Here is a 20,685-nt window from a genome sequence, read left to right on the forward strand (position 1 = left end):
TAAATAAATAAATAAATAAATCGCTGACTGGCTAGCAGCCAGGCAGAAAGTATAGGCGGGACAAGCAGATTAGGAGAATTCTGAGAAGAGGAAAGGCAGAGAGTCCAGACAGACAGAGAAAGCAAGATGAGATGACAATGCTTCACTGAGAAAAGGAACCAAGACACATGGATAAGAATTATGGGTCAGCCGGGCGGTGGTGGCGCACGCCTTTAATCCCAGCACTCGGGAGGCAGAGGCAGGCGGATCTCTGTAAGTTCGAGACCAGCCTGGTCTACAGAGCTAGTTCCAGGACAAGCTCCAAAACCACAGAGAAACCCTATCTTGAAAAAAAAATTAAAAAAGCTGAATGATATGATTTGAGCCAAAGCTGGACCTATGTAAAAACCAAAAAAAAAAAAAAAAAGAATTATGTGTTAAGTTGTAAGAGCTAGTTAGTAATAAGTCTGAGCAATAGGCCAAACAGTTTATAATTAATATCAGCCTCTGTGTGTTTATTTGGGTCTGAACAGCTGTGGGACCAGGGAGGACATAAACTTGCGTCCACAGGCAGGCTTGTTCTGTATTTGACTTAGAGACGGTGTCACTTCAACAGGCCCATCTTCCTCCCAACACAAAGCCAAGCCAGAGCTCCAGGAGGCTAGTCTTCTGTCCAAGGCCCATCCTAACACCAAGCACACATGAAGCAGGAGTGATTTAGACCAGGAAAACTGAGGACGCATTGACGCAGGGTGCTCAGTCTGCAGCAAACAGCAAGCAGGGAGAGGAGGAACAAACAGGTCAGCAGGTCTAGTCCTCACGAACAGTAGACGATAAAAAAAGGGAATGGGTGAGCATGCACACGAGGGCAAAGGCCAATGCTCCTCTGACGTCGTCTAAAAGAGCTCGCGCAGCCTGACTCCTTACACTCCACATTGCCCTCACCGTCTACCTTCTGGTCCTTCTGTGGACCAATGCCTGTCAAGCTGCAGCCCTAAGTGGGGGAGCAGTAGACTGCCCATATGCCAGACCATGGCAGGACAGGGGCTAGAAGACCATGTCTGTGCTGCACTGGTTCCCCCCTCGGGCACCTTCTCTGATTACCACAGAAAACCACTGATACGTTACAGTAATCAAAAGGAGCTTCTAGGTGGCTTGGGGTGCTAAAATCTAAGTTCTCGGGTAATTATAAAACTGTATGATTTTGATACCTAAGCAACAAGGAAAACACAAGCAAGACTGAGTTTTTTGAAAAAGAGAATAAAGTGACCACTACCTTGACCCCTTGGAGTTAGGACACCATTCCCTCCCCTGCCCTGTCCTCGAAGCCAGCAGCGAATCATCACAAGGCAGGTTACTTGGATAGATAGTGGCTGTCAGCTACACCAGATGTCAACTCAGTCAGTCCTGAAATGGGGTGACGGCCCTGCATTGGCACCTCGTAGAGCTCTCTAGATGATTTCAATGCCCGGGAACCACTGCCCAAGAACAGTCTACAAAGCAAAGGAGTTTAAGGAAACTGCAATCAATTGCAAATTTTCCTTTTTTTGTTTTTTGTTTTTCGAGACAGGGTTTTGCTGTAGTTTTTAGAGCATGTCCTGCAATCAGCTCTTGTAGACCAGGCTGGTCTCAAACTCAGAGATCCACCTGCCTCTGCCTCCCAAGTGCTGGGATTAAAGGCCTGTGCCACCATCACCCAGCTTTCAATTGCAAGTTTTCTTGGGACTTCCTATCTTCCACTGGTAGAAGGCAGGATTGAGAACAGGAAAGATAAAGATCTTACATTGCATAAAGTCCCAAGGCCCATCCATAACAATTTCAGAATCTCTAAAAAGCCAAACATTCCTTTCTATCACAGGAACCTGTTCTCTTAAAAAATCCATCCAGGCATTAGAAACACAGATCACTTTATGCAAGACGTGGTGACTAAATCTTGTAATCACAGCATTTGGAAGGGAGACAGGAGATCACTTCAAGGTCACCCTTAGATAGAGTTCAAGGTCAACCTCAGCTACCGGAAACTAGATTTCAAATAACGCCCCCACACACACCTCTCTCTTGCCCACCTAGTACAAACATCTGTCTGCTTTACTGTTACAAGACAACATTTCTCAGAGTGAAAGAGGCTGGACCACGGACTGGCTGAAATACTGAAGAATTGCCAAACCCAAGGTCTTTATTTTTTAACTGTAAAATGAAGACAAAAACCGCAAAGTACTCCTTACTGTTGTGACAATTAAGGTAGAATGGGAAAACACTTAGGAGGAGCTGTCACACAGGAAGCACTCTGCAAACAACCTTTAATTAAATGGCTGATTTCCAGGGAGGAGCCTACCTTCTAATTCATCACCCACACCTTCCCGTAAGCCTGACATGCCTCAGGCTCTGCTACCAGTCAGTCAGCAGACAGAGCAAGAAGAAACCCTGGAGCCAGCATGGCAGGACTGGAATGCCAGATCTAGCTAGAACTTCCTAATCAGCAGGTCTTAGGTCTCCCACAGCTCATCTTAGGGTTTCTGGGTCTTCGTCTACCACAGGGATGGCAGTACTAATATCTAATTCCAAAGACAGATTCAGTACCGGGATTAAAATTGAAAAGCATTCGGAATGGAATTCGGTATCTAAGTAATCATTCCTTCATATTCGCTGTTTTTTGTTTTGTTTTGTTTTGTTTTTTTCGAGACAGGATTTCTCTGTGTAGTTTGGGGCCTGTCTTGGAACTCGCTCAGTAGACCAGGCTGTCCTCGAACTCAGAGATCCGCCTTCCTCTGCCTCCAGAGTGTTGGGATTAAAAGCTCACTGCTATTTTTCAAGCACATGCTATTTCCTGGGTGTACCACAAACCCAGGTTCTCATTATGTTGACATGCTGCTGACACTGGGATGGACCTTTCCTATTGCCTATTTATTCATCCTGGGACACACTTCTGGAAGTCTCCCTTCAGATCCATAGAAACCCCTTCTCTGGGGCGGCTCTCTAACATGGGTTTAGTTTCCTTTTGAAGCCAAAGTCCAGTTCATTGGCAACATTGGAAAGACCAGGGTACACAATTACAAATTAACCAATGATCACAGCAACAACATATTTAAAGATGGGGGAATCAACAGCATAAACCTTAGCCCTCCAGAGCACTGTTTTTGTTGTTTGTTTAATTGATGCTTTCATTTTATCACTGAATCCCTTTCTTTTGGTTCTAGGCTGATTTAAGTACAGCAATGTAGCCCACGTCTGAGTTTACACCAGAGCGTCTCTGACGTCTTAAACCTGAATTCCATCATCCTTGCTGCATAAACTTAGTGCTAAGAGATAACCTCAAGCCGGGCGATGGTGGCGCACGCCTTTAATCCCAGCACTCGGGAGGCAGAGGCAGGCGGATCTCTGTGAGTTCGAGACCAGCCTGGTCTACAAGAGCTAGTTCCAGGATAGGCTCCAAAGCCACAGAGAAACCCTGTCTCAAAAAACAAAACAAAACAAAAAAAAAAAAAAGATAACCTCAAAACACTGGTAGTTCCAGTTCCAGATCATTATTTCATTTAAAAAACAAGCAACTCGGGCTGGAGAGATGGCTCAGTGGTTAAGAGAACTGACTGCTGTTCCAGAGGTCCTGAGTTCAATTCCCAACAACCACATGATGGCTCACACCCATCTATAATGAGATCTGGTGCCCAGAACACTGTATACATAATCAATAAAAAAAAACCAAGCAACTCTACGACTGTTGAGTAGTGAGTGGATAGGAAAAGACAAAAAGATACAAAGGAAATGAATGACAATGTATGAATAACTACCAAGAACCAGCAAACTAAAAAGATATTAGGAAATAGACAGTTGTGGCTAAGTCTTTGCCGTCAATTGACTTAAACGTTACAGTGGTTCACTATAGCAAACGGTAGCAGGCATGGAAATCTCACAGGTGTGTTCTAAAGCTCACAGGCCAGCTTCGTGATACTCCATTGGGGTGGCCTTTTCTCCTTCAAGGGTTCCCCAATCCCCAGATGAAAGTTTTCCAATCTAGGGCTCTGTGCTCAGCTGCCAAGAGGGTTATTACACTCCAAGGAAAAAAGCAATTAGCTCCACCTTTATCTCCGAACTGCCCAAAACTAACTAAAAGCTGGAAGAAACAGCCAGTAAGCGTGATGCCCAAGTTCAACTCAATGGGAAGCAGTCACTCTTGGACTAAGTTGGACCCACGACAACTTCACCCAGGAACTCTCAAGAGGTCATTGACCTTGATTTACAATGCAAGACGATACTTCTGGAACTGTACGTGGCTTCTGGAATCCAGAGATGTGTATTTATGTCCTCAGTGGTTTTTGAATGCAGTTCAGATACATCATAAGCAAGGATGTGGGGCCTGCTGTGGTCGTGTGTATCTTTAATACCTACACTTGAGAAGAAGAGGCAAGATCTCCATGAATTCAAGGTTGCTCTGAGATACAAAACAAACTCCAGACCTGTGAGAGCTACATAAGACTAGATTAAGAAAGAGAAAAACTGCCCAGATAATAGTTCAAAGTGAACTCTCTCCAAGACTATGTCTTTGCTTTAGATGCTAAAAGATGCAGGTAAACTACCTGCAGTTGGAACATACTTGCATTCCCATTACAGCCCTGACTGTGCTAGAACTCATTTTGTTGACAAGGGGGGGCCTCTACCCCCTAAAAGCTGGGACTAAAGATGTGGGCTGCCATGCCCAGCGCCACCTTACTTCTTACTTATTCTGGCTTTCTCATCCACTCACATGGCTTTGCTATCTCCTATTGGACAAATGTCTATGCCAGCCATCAGAACTGAGCAAAGGTGACTTTCAGGGAATAAATAACAAAGAGCACAGGTTTCCAAACAACAAAGGTGAAAGAACTGTTTAATTTTCCCTGTCTTTCATGACTTCATAAAAGCCAACTGTCCTATCTTTTTTTTTTTAAGATCAGACTGACCCTAAACTCAGATCCACCTCTGCCTGTGCCTCTGAGGACTTGAACTAAAGACGTGCACCACCATGCCTGCCTCCAAATGTCATTTTCTTGTTAACGGCTTAGTAAGAAAGACTAAAAAGTTAAGCCTGGTGGGGGCGGGAGGGGGTGATAGAAAGGGAGGAGAAATATATATAGCTTAATAAAAACACTTTTTAAAAAAGTTGAGCTGCCCCATTACTTAAAGTCACTTCATATTTGCCAAGTCCTGCATGCCATTTCTGCGCATGTGCCTCAATTTGGTGCCCACCATTACTATCTCCAGATAAAGCAACACTATTAATTCCTCAGCAGATATATAAATGACAAGTGGGTATTAATTCCAGAGAACCCATTCACCCCAATCGCTGCATTCTAACATCATGAAGAGTTAATGCAAAGGGCTATTGTCTTGAAAGACCTAATACAGCTTCCAAAATAATTCAGGCACCCTCGCGCTCATTCAGACACACACCCAAACACACCCAGTCCACACTCGTGCGGTTACACCCCCAGTAGTTACAGAGAAAGGCCACTTAAGGCACCCAGTCTACAAATAAGAAGCCTGCGAATTTGGGGAGCATGGAGAGGCTCTAGTCACAGCACAGCATTTTAAATATATTTGTCTGCTTACAATTTCCATTGCAAATGTGATTAGTTTGCTTGAATAAATAAGAATATGATGTGTTGGCCATGTTTTCCTCTTGAGGGTTATCACAGAGTTTTGATTAAGGACAAATGTTTGAAATGTTGGGTATATTTAAGTTCACTGCACTTAAAATGATCTAAGAAGTTGTATAGGCTTGATTAAAGGGTTGCCTTCGTGAACTTAAAATTAAAAGCAATAAATTCCAATGATTCGAGTGATTGGGATTGAATATGGTATTCTGCCAGAAAAGTTGAAATGCAGTCCAGAGAGGCTGAAATGGTGTGCAGGTTTGAAGAACCGGTGAAAGAGGAAAGGTCAATTTGTCGGAGCTGCCTTCTCCCTGGGTTCGTGAACGATTCACATTACATAGAATCCCTTTTAAGTGGAACTTCACAGGAGTGACAAGCTCCCAGGACAATCTGTTTTGTCATTTCCAAAAAGAAGCCTCTCCGAGGCTCGGAGGCTGGCTTGTAAGTGTTGTCAGATGGAGAGTGGGAGGGGAAGGATGGGGGATGGGGAAGGGTCCCAGGGCTAGCTAGCTACTCGCGCCGCGCAGGCCAAGTACTTTCCAAAACGGAAGTCAAGGTGACTTCCCTACCGGCGCGGGGGCGGAACCCTTGAAACGTAATAGGAGCAGGCTCCAGCCCCAGCTGGGGCCCCTGGAAGGAGAAACCCAGGTCAACAACAGACGGGTCAGAAGCAGGAGAAGCCCGCGGTGGCAGAGGGGTCTGTGTAACCCTGGGCTCGCTCCTGTCCCAGGACACCTGGCCCCATCCGCGCGCGCACTCCTCCTTGCTGGCCCGGGCTCCGTCCCGCGGGACCTTGCTGGTGACCGAGCCAAGTGGGAGTGTCCGGCTGGCAAAAGTTTCGGCAGCACGACCAGGCCGCGGTACGCACGCGGCCACAAGTGCGGTCCCCTGTGCCCTCCCTCAGCTGCAAGGTGGAACCCGCATCCAGTCCCCCCCGCTGCACCCTGCTAGGCGCCAGGTCGCCCCTGCCTGCCGCGCTTACCTTGGCGGCCGCCATGCTTTGGCCCTGGTGCAGGCGGCTTTGGGACCCGCTCTCCGGCTGGCTTGTACTGGGGACCCCGGCGACTCACTTCCCGTCCCGGCTGAGGTGGGGGCGGCGATTCGGCCCGGCGGCGTAGGCTCCCGGCCTGCCTCCCCACGCCCCCCCGGCGCGGGTCATGCGGGTGCCGCCAGCCCATTGGCTGGGCCGGGCCAGGGCTTCCCGGTCCCGCGTGATCTGAAGGCCTCTGCCCTGAAGCCAGGGAGGGCCCTAATCTGGGAACTGCTGTGGGACCAGGACACGTGACTCTAGCCTTGCTATCCAGCTTTAGCAGCCACCTTGGTGGGTACCCAAGGGCCATGGAGAAACGCAAGTCACCCGAAGACAGGTAACCCGATGAGGGACCCTTCTGCTTGGGCTGGAGCCAAGGGCTAGTCCTGGGCTCATGAGAAAGCCAAGTGAAGGTGGTTGGCACGCAACACCTAGGAGCAGACACACATACTCTCACATACACCTAGCTGGGGCAGGTTCTTGCCAGGATAACATTGGTTTTTGCTCCCAGAAGGACCCCACTGCAATGCCATCATGAATCCCTAAAGAACTGACTAATAGAAGAGAAGATTAACAGCTGGCCAACCTACTTTGACGATCTAACTTGATAAACTGGAATATAGTATAGGACACGCATTTTGCATCAACTGTATATTAGGACAAAAGACGTCCTGGGCTAGTGAAATGCCCAGCATGTGTTAGCTTTCACGTAGCCTACTAAGATAATAGCTTGCTCCCAGGACACCCTAAGAACAATGAAGACTGGACAGTTTCACAGAGACGATTCCTGAGGTCAGTATGTCAGTCCAGTGGGTTGATAGCAAGAGATGTCCCCAACCACACAGAATGAGGGGAGACAGGAGGCCCACGTGTTTGGTCAGAGAAGGCAATGTGGATTTAGAGACTGCTGGAGGAAGAATCTGGCTGACAAGAAGGAGCTGTGTTGTAGGGGGTCTTAGGTAGCCTACTGAAGAAGGTATACCATCTGAGGGCTTTTAAGGCCAGAAGCAGCATGTCCAAGTTCCACACTGTTGCCTGAATGTATCCCAGATTCACAAATTAGAAACTAAGTCGCCAGTGTATCATGCTCCAGTCCTAAGGGTTCTGCCCTAATGTATGTACCAATGCCTTCATATAAAGGCCTTGCAACCCTTGTGTTCCAAGCACCAGGGGGGTGGGAGCAGATGGACCGAGAGTGCCAGGCCAGCCTAAACTGTATAGGAGACTGTGTCAAAAAAGACAGAAAATAAACAGGGGGCTGGGGAGGTGGTTTAGTGGTTAAGATCACTGGCTGCTCTTCCAGAGGACCTGGGTTCGAGTCCTAGCCCCCACATGGTGGTCCACAACCATCTGCAGCTCCACCTCCAGGGGATCTGAAACCATCTTCTGACCTCCACGGGCACCAAGCATTCATGTGTACACACTCATAGATGCAGGCTAAGCACTCATATGTAAAAATAAATTGAGGAAACTCAAGAAATTTAAAAAAGGAAACAGGCTCGTAGAAGTAAGTTTACTGGTTGTCTTCTGCCTTGTGAGGCCATAGCTTTCCTGTCCCTGGAAGATAGAGTACTCGGGGAGCCATCTTGGAAACAGAGAGACAAGGTCCTAACTTCTCAGCCACCTCAACTAAGAGGAAGAAGTTTTGGGAGTTTTCTGTTTGTTTGTTTGTTGTTTTAGAGACAGGGATTCTCTGAGTAACAGTTCTGGTTGCCCAGAAGCAGGCTAACCTTGAACTGCCTCCCCAGTGCTGGGATTAAGGCACGTGGGAAGGAATACATTTTATCCTTAGTCTCAGGTACTGTGTGGTAGCAACATGAAGCAGGCTGACAACCTGTTTGATATATGGAGGGTGGGTCAGTACTCAACTACCAGAATATTCCAACAGTACGGGTTAGAACGGGATAGGACGAGCAGAACATATTGCACAAGAACAGTGGTGCTCAATGAGTGACAGCGTGGGGGATTATAGGTCCGGGACTGCGCAGTGTGGATGCCTGGGAAGATACCCAAGATGAGTAACACAGAAGGATTAATTTGGAGAGGCCTGTCTACTCGAGTGCGCATTTGCAGCATGCAGACCATGGTCCAGAAGAAGCCCATGAAAGAAGCATTATTTGCCTTTCCAGAGGCTCAGGGAGTGTCTGCGCCTCCAGAGTCAGCGTGCATCTCATTCCTTCTAGCCCTGCTTCTCGAGTGTGGCCTCTTAGCGGTCTGGAACCCCTCTGCCTCCCATTTCAGAAAGCACAGTGGCAGACATCTATAAGCCTAACCCAGCACTTGGATAGTGGAAGCAGAAGAATGTGAGGTTCAAGGCTGCCTGGGATACGTGAGATCTTGCCTCAAACAAACAAACATGAAAAAACATTGTCAATTGCATTTAACCTTTAGGGACCACTCTGAGACCACACTACGTTCTCTCTCCACCTCCAATCCTCCATCACATTTGGGAAGTTTCCGTCATATAAAAGAAAATCAATAGGTCCCTGGATACGATGGACATTTTTCAACCCACTAAACACATCATATTGTAAAAATAGACTATAAACATGTGTTTCTGTCATTTCAGTTGACATGTAAGATCATTCTCATTTAGAAGTTGCTGACAAGGTTGAACTGTGAACCCAGGATTCCAAACCCCAGTGTCTCAGGTTGGGCTGTTATTTGGAAACTGAAGATATAATATGTTAAGATGAGCTCCCACACGTACATGAAGGACCTTTAATGTGCTATGGCTAGTGGTGTTGTAAAGAGGCACGGGTCAGGTCGTGCTATGGATCTCAGCACTCTGCAGGCAGAAGCAACCCTAATCCAGTTCTGGCCAGCCAGGAACAGACAACAAAGAAGACACTGAAAAGTAGAGATTGGAGTGGTGGAGCTGCGAACCGAGGAGGAGTGGAATCGAACCCCCACATTTCAAGGCTCCTCTGCCTCACAAGGACTGGGAAGCACAGCCCTACCAATCCCTTGGGTTGGGACTTCCACCCACCAGAAATGTGAAGGAACAAATTTCTGTTGTTCCAAGCCGCATATTTTATGGTATTTTGTTCTGACAGCCCTCAGGAACTTACATAGGTCTCCTAACCACCTGTACTTTATAGCACATTTTGCCAACCTTGCTGGTTGGGAAAGCAGCCAACCCAAACCTCGGGGAAAGCTGACTGACTCAGAGGCTACAGTGTGAGCAGGAACACACACGTTCACGAGAAGCAGCGAAGTGGCCAGGTCTGAGCTTTCACCGTTCCCAGAGCGCCTAGGCCTTGTAATGCCCTTTGACCCTGCCCTTCAACCATCCGATTTGTTCTTCTCGGTTAATCACCAACAAGCAAACAAAAGCCACCCCTGCCACGGCCGTCCTGCCGGATTGGATCGCTAGAAAAGGTACTCAGCCAGAAGGCAGGCCAAACACGTCAGCCACGGGAGGTTTGAGCCACGTGACTGCAGAGTGCAAGGTGCGTTGCCCGTGTGACGGAATAGAACAAAGCCTGTTAGAGAAGCTCCCAGCGGTTGATGACTGGCACTGGGGCCGTTTCAGGACACAGAGGGAGTGTTGCGCATGCCTTCCCTAAGAGTGGGCTAGAGATGGGTCAAAAATAACGTAGACACGAATGAGAAAACTGGGTCAACACTTTTAGAGTTAGGAAGGAAGCGAGGAAGTGAGTCAGGAGGGAGCATGAGACACCATGGGAAAGTGTGACTGGAAACAAGAATCCAGAACGGCGTGCTGGTATACTCTGTGAACCAGCTTTCTTGATTTCTTTGGTTTTTAGACAGGGTTTCTCTGTGTAGCCCTGACTGCCTTTGTAGACCAGGCTGGTCTCAACTCAGAGATCCACTTGCCTCCTGCTTGCTAGTGCTGGGAGAAAGGAGGGGAGTCACCGCGCCAGGCTTGAACAAGACTTTTGAAAGAAGTCTCTGTAAACAGAGAAAGGCTTTTGCCTTCTGGGGATCTTTTGAGAGAATTCGTTTCCTTGATAAAGTATCTAGAATTCACCGACATTCCCTGGGTCACGTGTTCCCTGTGCCTCAGACCAGTCTTTCTACTTCTTTTGTTTGTTTGCTTGCTTGTTTGTTTTTCTTTTTTTTTTTAGATTTTTTTTTGTTTTTTTTATTAATATTTATTTATTATGTATACAATATTCCGTCTGTATGCCTGAAGGCCAGAAGAGGGCGCCAGACCTCCTTACACATGGTTGTGAGCCACCATGTGGTCGCTGGGAATTGAACTAAGGACCTCTGGAAGAGCAGGCAATGCTCTTAACCACTGAGCCATCTCTCCAGCCCCCGCTTGTTTGTTTTTCAAAACAGGGTTTCTCTATGTAACCCTTCCTGTCCTGTAACTTCCTTTGTAGTCTAGGCTGTTTTCGAACTCACAGGAATCTGCCTGCCTCTGCTTCCCAAGTGCTGGGATTAAAGATGTGCACCACCACCGTAAAGGTGTATGTCACCACCCTTTCGCATCTTTGTAATTCTTTAAAGCCAGCAGCCTAGGGTCCAGTTCTATAGCACATCACCCTGATCTCATCATCTTTGGCCTCTCTTCATTTGATGCTTACAGCCTCCCAGTGACAAGTTCAGTGACTGTTACAGTAGTTTACAAAAGCCGCCAGAAGAAAACGCCAGATCTGGGCGTTGTGGTGGTACACTCCTTTAACACAGCAGAATGCCTGTGAGTTCAAGGTCAGCCTAGTCTACCTCTACACGGTGAGTTCCAGGCCAGTCAGGGCTCTACGGTGATACTCTGTCAAGGGAGGGGGCATAAAAGAAGGAAGGAAGGAGGTAGGGGGAACGGAGGGAGGAGGGGGAAGAAAGGAAGGAAAACACTGGAGACCTGCTGGCTTTAAGCATCAGCATTTATTTTCATGGAATTCTGAAATCAAGTTGTTGACAGAGTTGGTTCCTTCTGAGACCTCACTTATTGATCACCAGAACCATCTTCTTCCTATGTCTTCTCTCTGTGTCTTTGTTCTGTTCTTTTTAATATAAGGTCACTAGTCCTGTTGGATGAATATTAAATGAGTCTGAATTCATTTTAATTAATGACCCTTTTGAAAGATCAAAGTTCAGTCTTCCTCTAAATATGTTTAGAACATCACGAGAGGATGGGATGCTCAGGCTGTAGCCACCGGCAAATTTCATTCCATCTGTTACCTTAACTCCCTTGTCTCATGTTGTCAGTGGAGTCACAGGTCCCAGATCTGTGATTTTGTCTAACATGCCTTATTCTGAAATGTTTTCACCATGTCACAGACTCTACTGCAGCACTAGTTCTTAGAGTACTTACACAGAAGCTCTAGCCATAGTTCTATAGACTCTCAGTAAATTCAAGATGATTGCGTGGTATGATTGCATCAAAAGCCCTTGAAGGTTGAGCCCAGTTTGAAGGATCCAGTGCCCTTGGTTTTGCACCAAACCAAGCCAAAGTCTACATTTATGAACTTAGCTGAGACCCTCTGGGCCTTGCAGTGCCACTCATTTCAAGGACAAATTCAGCTCAGGTCATTCTGGTCCTCCAGAGCACTCAGAGACACATATTAGAGTGGTAGGTGCTTGCCAGTTCCTCATCTGACTAGCAGGCAGGGGCAGTAGTGGGTGATGCTCAAAGCCAGGATTTCCCTGTGACCACCCTGCTTTGGAATGTGTCTTCACCTCCTTCTCCTTCTGCTTAAGATTTATTTATTTATTATGTATATAGTATTCTACCTGCAGGTCAGAAGAGGGCACTGGATCTCATTACAGATGGTTGTGAGCCAATGTGGTTGCTGGGAATTGAACTCAGAACCTCTGGAAGAGCAGCCAGTGCTCTTAAGCACTGAGCCATCTCTCCAGCTCTGAAGTGTATCTGCTAAGAGCAGCAGGTGCTCCTGAAGAATTCTGAAACACTTACCAAGAGTGCCACAGTGTTTTAATTAGATGCTTGGGAAAACAGCCTTACTCAAGCCAGTTTTTGATTGCAGAAGAAAAAAGGGTTTATTCATGAGGTGGCTAATCTTGCGGAGACCAGGAAGCTAGCCTCAAATCTTCCTCCAAGAGTAAGGTTTAGGGAGATTAATGGGATAAAGAAGGAGGGTGGTCTGAGACATGGGGTACATGAGGAGAGGTAAGGAAACGTTGCTGTCTTCTGATTTGAAGAGCTGGCACTTAAAAACAGTATTCATTTTGCAAGGTTCCCACTAGTATGAAATGAGTGTATATAAATTACTTAGCCCTCAAGGAATGTCTCGATAGCAATGCCGATGGGGATTAGTGTTGTTCTTCTTAAAACACAGGACAAACTTAGACAGACACACACGGCGGAACAAACACAGACACGGCACGGCGGCTCCCACGTGGGTCCACTTTAATGGGGGAGGGGAACACAGAAGGGCGGGGAGGTGTGCAGGACACACGAGGAAAGAGAGCGAGCCTCGTGTGGCCCTGCCTTTTTAACGGGGAGCGCAAAGGTGTCTGGGAAGGATGTCCATAGTCCAGGAGGAGTCTGGGAGTTGTAGTTTCCAAAGGAACAACAATTAGAATGAGAAGGGCAGAGCAGTTTCATTCCCATGTTTGGCTACCCAGATGAAGACCATTTATGCTCAAGCCTTGCTATCACAGGGCCTGCAAAGGCAGAGGCGGAGAAATCTGGAGGTGGAAAGAAGGAAAGAAAGTAGAGCAATGTATAGAGCTGTGTGTGTGTGTGTGTGTGTGTGTGTGTGTGTGTGTGTGTGTGTGCCCAAGCCCACTCGCTCACAGAACATCTGACTCCAACCACATACATGCTGTCATTTTGTTCTACCATAGAGCTACACACCTCCATCCCCACAACTTACTTTAAATGTTGGAAACTTATAATCAGGAAAGGCAGAGACTATTAAAACACTTAAGTATTTACGAGCAACCTGCCTAGTGTTCGCTCTAGATTTCCAGGTTGAAGATCCTGAACTAGACTCGCCTGTCTGAACTTGTGAGGTGGATGCAGTCCTGACGCCAGCCTCGGGGCCAGCAGCTTTGGCAGCCATTCACGTCTTCTCTGCTTCTGCTGCCTAAGTCTATCAGGGACCCTTTGCTGGGAGCAGGCAGAGCTCATTTTCTCTCCTTTGTAACACAACTAAGAGGATCTTAAAGCAGCAGAAGGTGTGAGCTAGAATGAAACTAAGCATCAAGAGAAACAAGGAAATCCACATTCTAGCTGATCCCGAGTTCTAAGTCATTGCTGTAAGCCTAGTCCTCATGGACGCTCTTACCTTGTAGCTGTCCCTGTCCACTACCCCAGGATGCCTGTGTGATGTGGGAAGTCCTTCTGTACATGTGTTGTTTTTATTGGCTAATGAATAAAAGTGTTTCTGTCAATGGCTTAGCACAGTAAAACCAGGAGGGATATCGGAACAGAGCTATAGGGAGAAAGAAGGCGGAGTCAGAGAGACATCGTGTAGCTGCTGAAAGAGACAGACACCAGAACCTTACCAGTAGGGCACAGCCTCATGGTGATACATAGATTAATAAAAATGGGTTAATTTAAGATGTAAGTACTAGCTAGATATATGCCTAAGCTATTGTTCAAACAGTGTTGTAATTACTTTAGTTGCTGTGTGGTTATTTGGGTCTGGCAGCTGGGAATCTCCACTTACACCTGCGTTTCTCTGTGGTCCAAGCTAAGGCAGCTCCAGGGCTTGCACACCTGCTGACCTCAGCCTGGGGTTCTGTCAGCCCGTCCCCAGGGTTCTCCTGTCTTCCCTGTCCTTGGCAACAGACTGCTAACTCATATCTGACTCTGAAGCCCTGCTTAGCCCTTTAAGACTTGTTCTGGTGAAGAATTATTTTTGACTGTTTGTTTTCTTAGTTTCTCTCTCAGAAGAGGATTTGTTTGTCTGTTTGCTTGTTTTTCTGTCTGTCTGTCTGCCTGTCTGTTTGGAGACAGGGTGTCTCTGTGTAGCCCTGACTGTCTTGGAACTCACTCTGTTGACCAGACTGGCCTAGAACACAGAGATCTGCCTGCCTCTGCCTTCAATGCGTGCACTACCACTCCCTGGCCAGAAGATGATGTTGAAGAGCAAAATGTGTTTGCTGAAGAAGGTGAGGGGCCTATCCCTGAGACATTCTCTTGGTAAATGACCTGACTCATGAGCCTTTTCCCATCATCAGCAGTGACTTGAGACTAGATGCGGTAGACTGTCCTGGACTGCGACTCACTCCAGTCCTTACCCTTCATAACGCAGTTTCTCTACCAATGGCCTCAGTTAGGTTGCTTTTCAATAGACACAATCAAATATGAGGATTCTAATTTTTCTTCTTGTATTGACTGAGGTAGACAGCTTCAGACAAGGACTGGAAGGGAAAACATGGATTCATTTGAGTGGCGCCCTCTGGACATAAGCTTTGAACTGTCTACTCATAAAAAAGCCATATTGATTACTTCTCTATCGCTATGATAAAACACCACGACAAAAAGAGTTTCTTTTAGTTCTCAGTTCCAGAAAGATAAGAAAGAGTCCATTACAGTGGGAGGTAGCAGGGAGCTAGGAGGTCACATCTTGAACTACAGATTTAAGCAGCGAGAGCCTGCTACTGTAACATGAAGGACTGGGTTTTCTGTCCTGCCCGGTACCCCCAGCTGTTTAGCCCCAAAGAAAATCACACATAGGTCTCCATAAATTATAAGCTGATTGGCCCATTAGCTCTAGCCTCTCACTGGCTAACTCTCACATTTTGATTAACCTATTTTTCTGATCTATGTTAGCCATGTGGCTCAGTACCTCTTTTCAGTGGGGCAGATCACATCCTGCTGCTTCGGTGGTCTGGGCTGGAGTGGGAGGAATCAACTTCCTCCTTCCCAGAATTCTCCTGTTCTCATTACATCGTTTCTACATCCTGTCTGGTTTTCCCACCTATTTTTCCTGCCTGGCCAATCAGCATTTATTTATAACATGATTGACAGAATACAGACAATTCTCCCACACCGAGCTGCAAGTGGTGTGGAGCTGGTAATCTTGAACTCCACAATCAGTGATGTACTTCCTGTTATCATTCTGCTGGCCTTTCCTGTCACCTGGGTACCCTGTCCCTTTAAGAGACAAGCTCATTCCCACCCAATCTCCCCTCCCGTCCCTTCCATGGAGGAAAGCTGATCTTGAGCCTTCCCTCTACACATCAGAGCCCTCTCTGTCCACCCTTTTTTTCTGAAGAGGCAACTACTGACTCCCCCCCCACTCCCCGCCCTTCTTATCTCTTCACTCCATAATCTCCCTTACCCACTGAATAAACTCTATACCCAAGCTCTCCTGCATGGCGAATCAGTCTGTCTCCAGCTGCAGTCCTCACCCACCAGGGGACCTACCTGCCAGGGTCACACAGACATGAACCTTTCACTTTCTCCACCAAGGCATCAGATTTTTTTTTTAAATTTATTTATTTTTATGTATACAATATTCTGACTGTGTGTATGTCTGCAGGCCAGAAGAGGGCACCAGATCTCATTACAGGTGGTTGTGAGCCACCATGTGGTTGCCGGGAATTGAACTCAGGACCTTTGGAAGAGAAGGCAATGCTCTTAACCACTGAGCCATCTCTCCAGCCCACAGATTTTTAAAAAAACAAAAAATATATGTTTTTACGATTTATTTAACTTTATGTGCATTGGTGTGAAGGTGTCAGATCCCCTGGAACTGGATTTACAAACAGTTGTGAGCTGCCATGTGGGTGCTGGTAATAGAACAAGGAAGAGCAGTCAGTGCTCTAACTGCCAGGCCATCTCTCCACCCAAGGTCTCCCCTTCTAAAACAGTGCTACCCACTGAAAAGATTCCCCACCCCGATAAGCTTCTCCACTGACGCAGCAATCCAAATCAGACCAAATCAAACCGAACTGGAAAAAGCCTAGGTTTAATGGGTAAACCGCTCCCAGATGATTTTCCAGTCCCCTCAGAGGAGACAGGAAAGGAAGGCTGGAAAACCACATGTCTGTTTTCTGGGGGGCAGTTTAAGTACGCTGTGGGAGTGGTCTTGAGCATCTCTGGGGGAGGGGTCATCATTTAACAGGCTTTCTGAGATGCAGGAGGGTTTGGAGAGAGATGGGGGAGGGGGCTTAGGGTGGAACTTCCATAAGAACACTCCAGACTCTGGATATATGGATGCCAGGGACTGGGGTGAAACTTCCATCAGAACACCAGTTGTTGGGCTGGAGAGATGGCTCAGTGGTTAAGAGCACTGACTGCTGTGCCGGAGGTCCTGAGTTCAATTCCCAGGAACCACATGATGGCTCACACCCATCTATGAGATCTGGTGCCCAGAAGACTATATACATAATAAATTAAAAAAAAACACCAGCTATTCGAATATCTAAGCCTATTAAGGACCTTCTCATTCAGACACTACCTGGATAGAATTCCTGGTCCCATCAGTTACCCTGGCTGTTTTCCTAGGTCAGGCAGATGGGTGACTTTCTATTCTGTGTGACAGAATATAAAAGAAGATAAAGTTGCTTTTCTACCTCAACTGTCACAGCTGTAACAGCCAGTTGTCCCTGAAACCTGATAGTTTCCTCGTAGAGTTACTCTCAAAAGCCAACACCAGGTTTTTGTACTTTTAGAAACCCTTAACTGTGTGGTCGTATCAGAGAAGTCATAAGGTTTGAACCTAAAACCTCCCCAACAGGATTATGTTTTCAATACTTGTTCACTAGGTGGCAGGCGTGTGTGTGTATGTGTATGTGTGTGTCTGTGTGTGTGGAGTGGAGGGGACACGACATGACCCAGACGTGGGTCTGAGGGTGAATCAGGATGAGTGCTTACTGAAAAAAGAATACATCTTTTTTTTTTTTTTTTTATTGGCTGGAAAGACAGCAGTATATGTTGGGAACCGAACTCTTATATTTTTGGTTGTGAGCCTAGCCTTTAACGGCTGAACCATCTCTCCAGCCAAAGAATACATCTTTTATACTCTATAGTCGCACACAGGATTAAGTGGGAGAAAAGTGGCGCACGAGCTGGGGTGTGGTCAAAATCAGGGGTTGAGGAATCTAGCATTGACCTTGACAATAGACACCAGTCAAAAGTTAATGGAGGCCTCCAAGTTCCTTTTACCAGCACTAAGGAAAATGGCTGCTTTAGCAAGTAGGTGTTGTTCCGAGATCACAGCAGGGACCCAAAAACCAGCTAGGAGACCAAGTCCAGTACGTAAAAACAAAGAGACTTTAATCTTACTCAAGTTCAAACTTCGACTCTCCACTTATCCAACACATTAGAGTAATCGGTGAACACCAAGCTCAGTGGGGGTGGGGTTTCTATAATAGCAAAGGTGGGGTGAGGGACCCCTGATTGGCTGACATTTATTTAGGGGTGTCCTGGTGAAAAGAGGTGGGTGTGTGCTGGCAGGTGATCCTATCTACGGGGCTGAGATGTTAGGAATTTCCTGGGCGGTGCCTGGGTGGTCTCAGTTTGTGGTCTTTCTTGGAGACTTGTATTTATTGCCTTAGGGTAAACTGTGGTACTTGGGCCTCTGTTGAGCTTGTTGTGGCTGGGTCCTACGGTAGGAACTTTCCTCAAACTTCCAAGGGAATGGAGCCCCTTATCCAAATGGCTGGCCCTGGGAAAAGGAGTTCTGGGGGGCAGACTCTATACTGCAATTTAAGAGCAGTTCATTCTTCAAGGGGATAGGGTTGAGCTGCTTCCGATTGTGTCCGTTTGTGACCTAGTTTTACTCTCTGGGCCTGCTCCCCTCAGACTCCAGAAAGGGAAGGCCTTGGTGTCTTACTCTTTTCCCATTTTACAGCACGCAACTGATTTCTCCATACTTATTAACGGAACGCTTGCCTTTAAATGGTCTCAGGCTCTGGATCAGATGTGTCTAATAAATCTCTAACTTTCCTGTTCTTGGTGTAATTAGGAGGGCACAATGTGATTCCTGATTCCATGATGGCAGGAATTTTTTTTTTTCCAAAGAATTATTTTGTTTAAAGGTGGCTGCTATTGTCATGATTCAGCCACAATATGGCTGACACTTCCGGGGTCCAGGGCCACGCATGTGCGGACGAGCACTCAGGCGTGGCTGCATCACCCGTTCCCACTGCTGCGCGCTCCCACTGCCGCTGCTGAGCTGTCTCCTGCTTTCCCCACCATAGGCGACTGAGACCACCGTGAGCCCAGGCAAGCCTGTCTTCCCTTCAGCTTTCTGTCAGGTATGTGGTCACAACAGCATGGAAAAACTGATTCAGAAGAGAGGGAAGAAAAGATCTCTTCAGACTTTATTCTCCCGGCCTGTAACCACATGTCGTAGGTAGCGACTCATCTCTTGAAGTATATAGTAAAGAGAGCTGAGGTATGCCATAAAGGTGAAATAAACAGAATTCCCAAGATTTTGTGTAGAAAGAATATTCATTAAACATTCACTAAGTGTCTCATTAGATAATTTTTACAGTGATTGCATTTTAGAGTAGCAATATGTGCTTTAAGTGAAATATATTTTGAATCTAGTTCCATCTGTTTAATGTTTTAGTGTGTCTGTTAGGGAATTTTACATTCAAGGTTTCAAAATAGTTACGTTTTAGACAGTGTCAAGATCTAGCTCTAGGATAATGTGTGTCTGTGTGTCTGTGTGTATGTGTGTGTCTCTGTGTGTATGTGAGTGTCTCTGTGTATGTGTGTCTGTGTCTATATGTGTGTCTTTGTGTGTGTATGTGTGTGTCTCTGTGTATGTGTATCTGTCTGTGTCTATATGTGTGTCTATGTGTGTGTCTGCGTGTTTCTCTGTGTGTATGTGCATATCTGTGTGTATCTGTGTGTGTGTATATGTATAGGAGTGATTCATGAAGGAGCTACAGAACTTTGAGTGAATTAAGAAGACATTTCGCCTGATGTGTCCCAGTGTAGACTTGATTGCACTATAAGCCAGCAAGCAAAAAAAAAACAAAAAAAAAAAACAAAACAAAAACAAAAAAAAAAACAAGAGAAAGTCCTGAAATGTAAAGGAATTACCAAAGGTGAAAATCCTAGGCATTTTCAAGTTTTCTGACTTCATATGAAGAAAGGTGTGGTGAATAATGAATTATGTTCAAGAGAGGCACAGAGAAGGCTGAGAAATCAGACTATGCAGTCCTATTCAGCTTGGCCCAGTCCACGCGGCACATTGCTTTTCCTCATGAATGGGAAAGAAATGGATAAGTGGAAGAGATTTCTCACGAATGGAAGAGAAAAGCACCGAATGAGCAGATTACGCAGAGACTGGGTCTTCTAAATTAGTGTAAGTTACTTATTTAGAATAGGATTTTTATTTTGTTGCATAAGGGATTTTTAAAATTATGATTATAGGAATTTTGAAAACATGCAAGACAGTCAAAAAGAAAAATGGGGGCTGGGAAGATTACTCAGTGGGTAAAATGCTTGCTCTGACAGTATGAGGGCCTGGGTTTGAATCCATGACACCTGTATAATAGCCCAGTCTGGTGCTTGCTCCTGTAACCCCAGGACTGAGTGTGAATGGGGCAGACACAGGAGGATACCTGGGATGGGGGCCTTGCAGGCTAGCCAGTTCAGAGAGCTGGTGAACTCAAGATCAACTAAGGACAGAGTCTGTTTCCAGAAGTAAGGGGGAGCGACGGAGGAAGAAACTCATCATCAATCAATGTCAATTCTGGTCTCCACGGTACACATGGATGTGACACCTGCACATACATGTGCAAACACACATATACCACACACGCACAAAATTTGAAAAGAAGCAAAACAAAAAGCATTATGATTGCCTTAATTTTGTGCTAATTATTTTAGTATCTCAGTCATTGTAGAGAACACAAAGGAATTTAGTGAAGTTAGTCCTTGGGTGGCGTTTGCTTTGTTTTAATGGAGAAAGTCAGTTTAGAAAAATATGAATATATTTTTTTCATTTTTTTGAATCATTGACAGGCACAGTAGGATTTTTACTCATGGATCATCGACTATGTGGCTATCAACAACACTTTGATAAATATATTTCATTTTATTGACTATAGATTTGTTCTCTCTATCCCAAATCTCACTTAAGGAAGAGCAGAATCACAAAGACACGTTTGTTTTTTTTTTTGTTTGTTTGTTTTTTT

At 46.1% G+C, this 20,685-nt stretch overlaps 1 protein-coding gene across 1 annotated transcript in view; it reads right to left on the reverse strand.

Annotated features, from left to right (window-relative positions):
* Slc25a13 (solute carrier family 25 member 13) overlaps positions 1-6,831 on the reverse strand; it is a 172,323-nt gene extending 165,492 nt beyond the window's left edge. Inside the window, exon 1 of the mRNA XM_005363702.2 lies at positions 6,592-6,831. Coding sequence (XP_005363759.1) covers positions 6,592-6,606 — 15 coding nt within the window. The 5' untranslated portion in view covers positions 6,607-6,831. The remainder of the gene's footprint in view (positions 1-6,591) is intronic.
* Between the last annotated feature and the right edge of the window lie 13,854 nt (positions 6,832-20,685).

The sequence above is a fragment of the Microtus ochrogaster genome, linkage group LG10 (assembly GCF_000317375.1).
Source record: "Microtus ochrogaster isolate Prairie Vole_2 linkage group LG10, MicOch1.0, whole genome shotgun sequence".
In the NCBI taxonomy this organism is placed as follows: Eukaryota; Metazoa; Chordata; class Mammalia; order Rodentia; family Cricetidae; genus Microtus; species Microtus ochrogaster.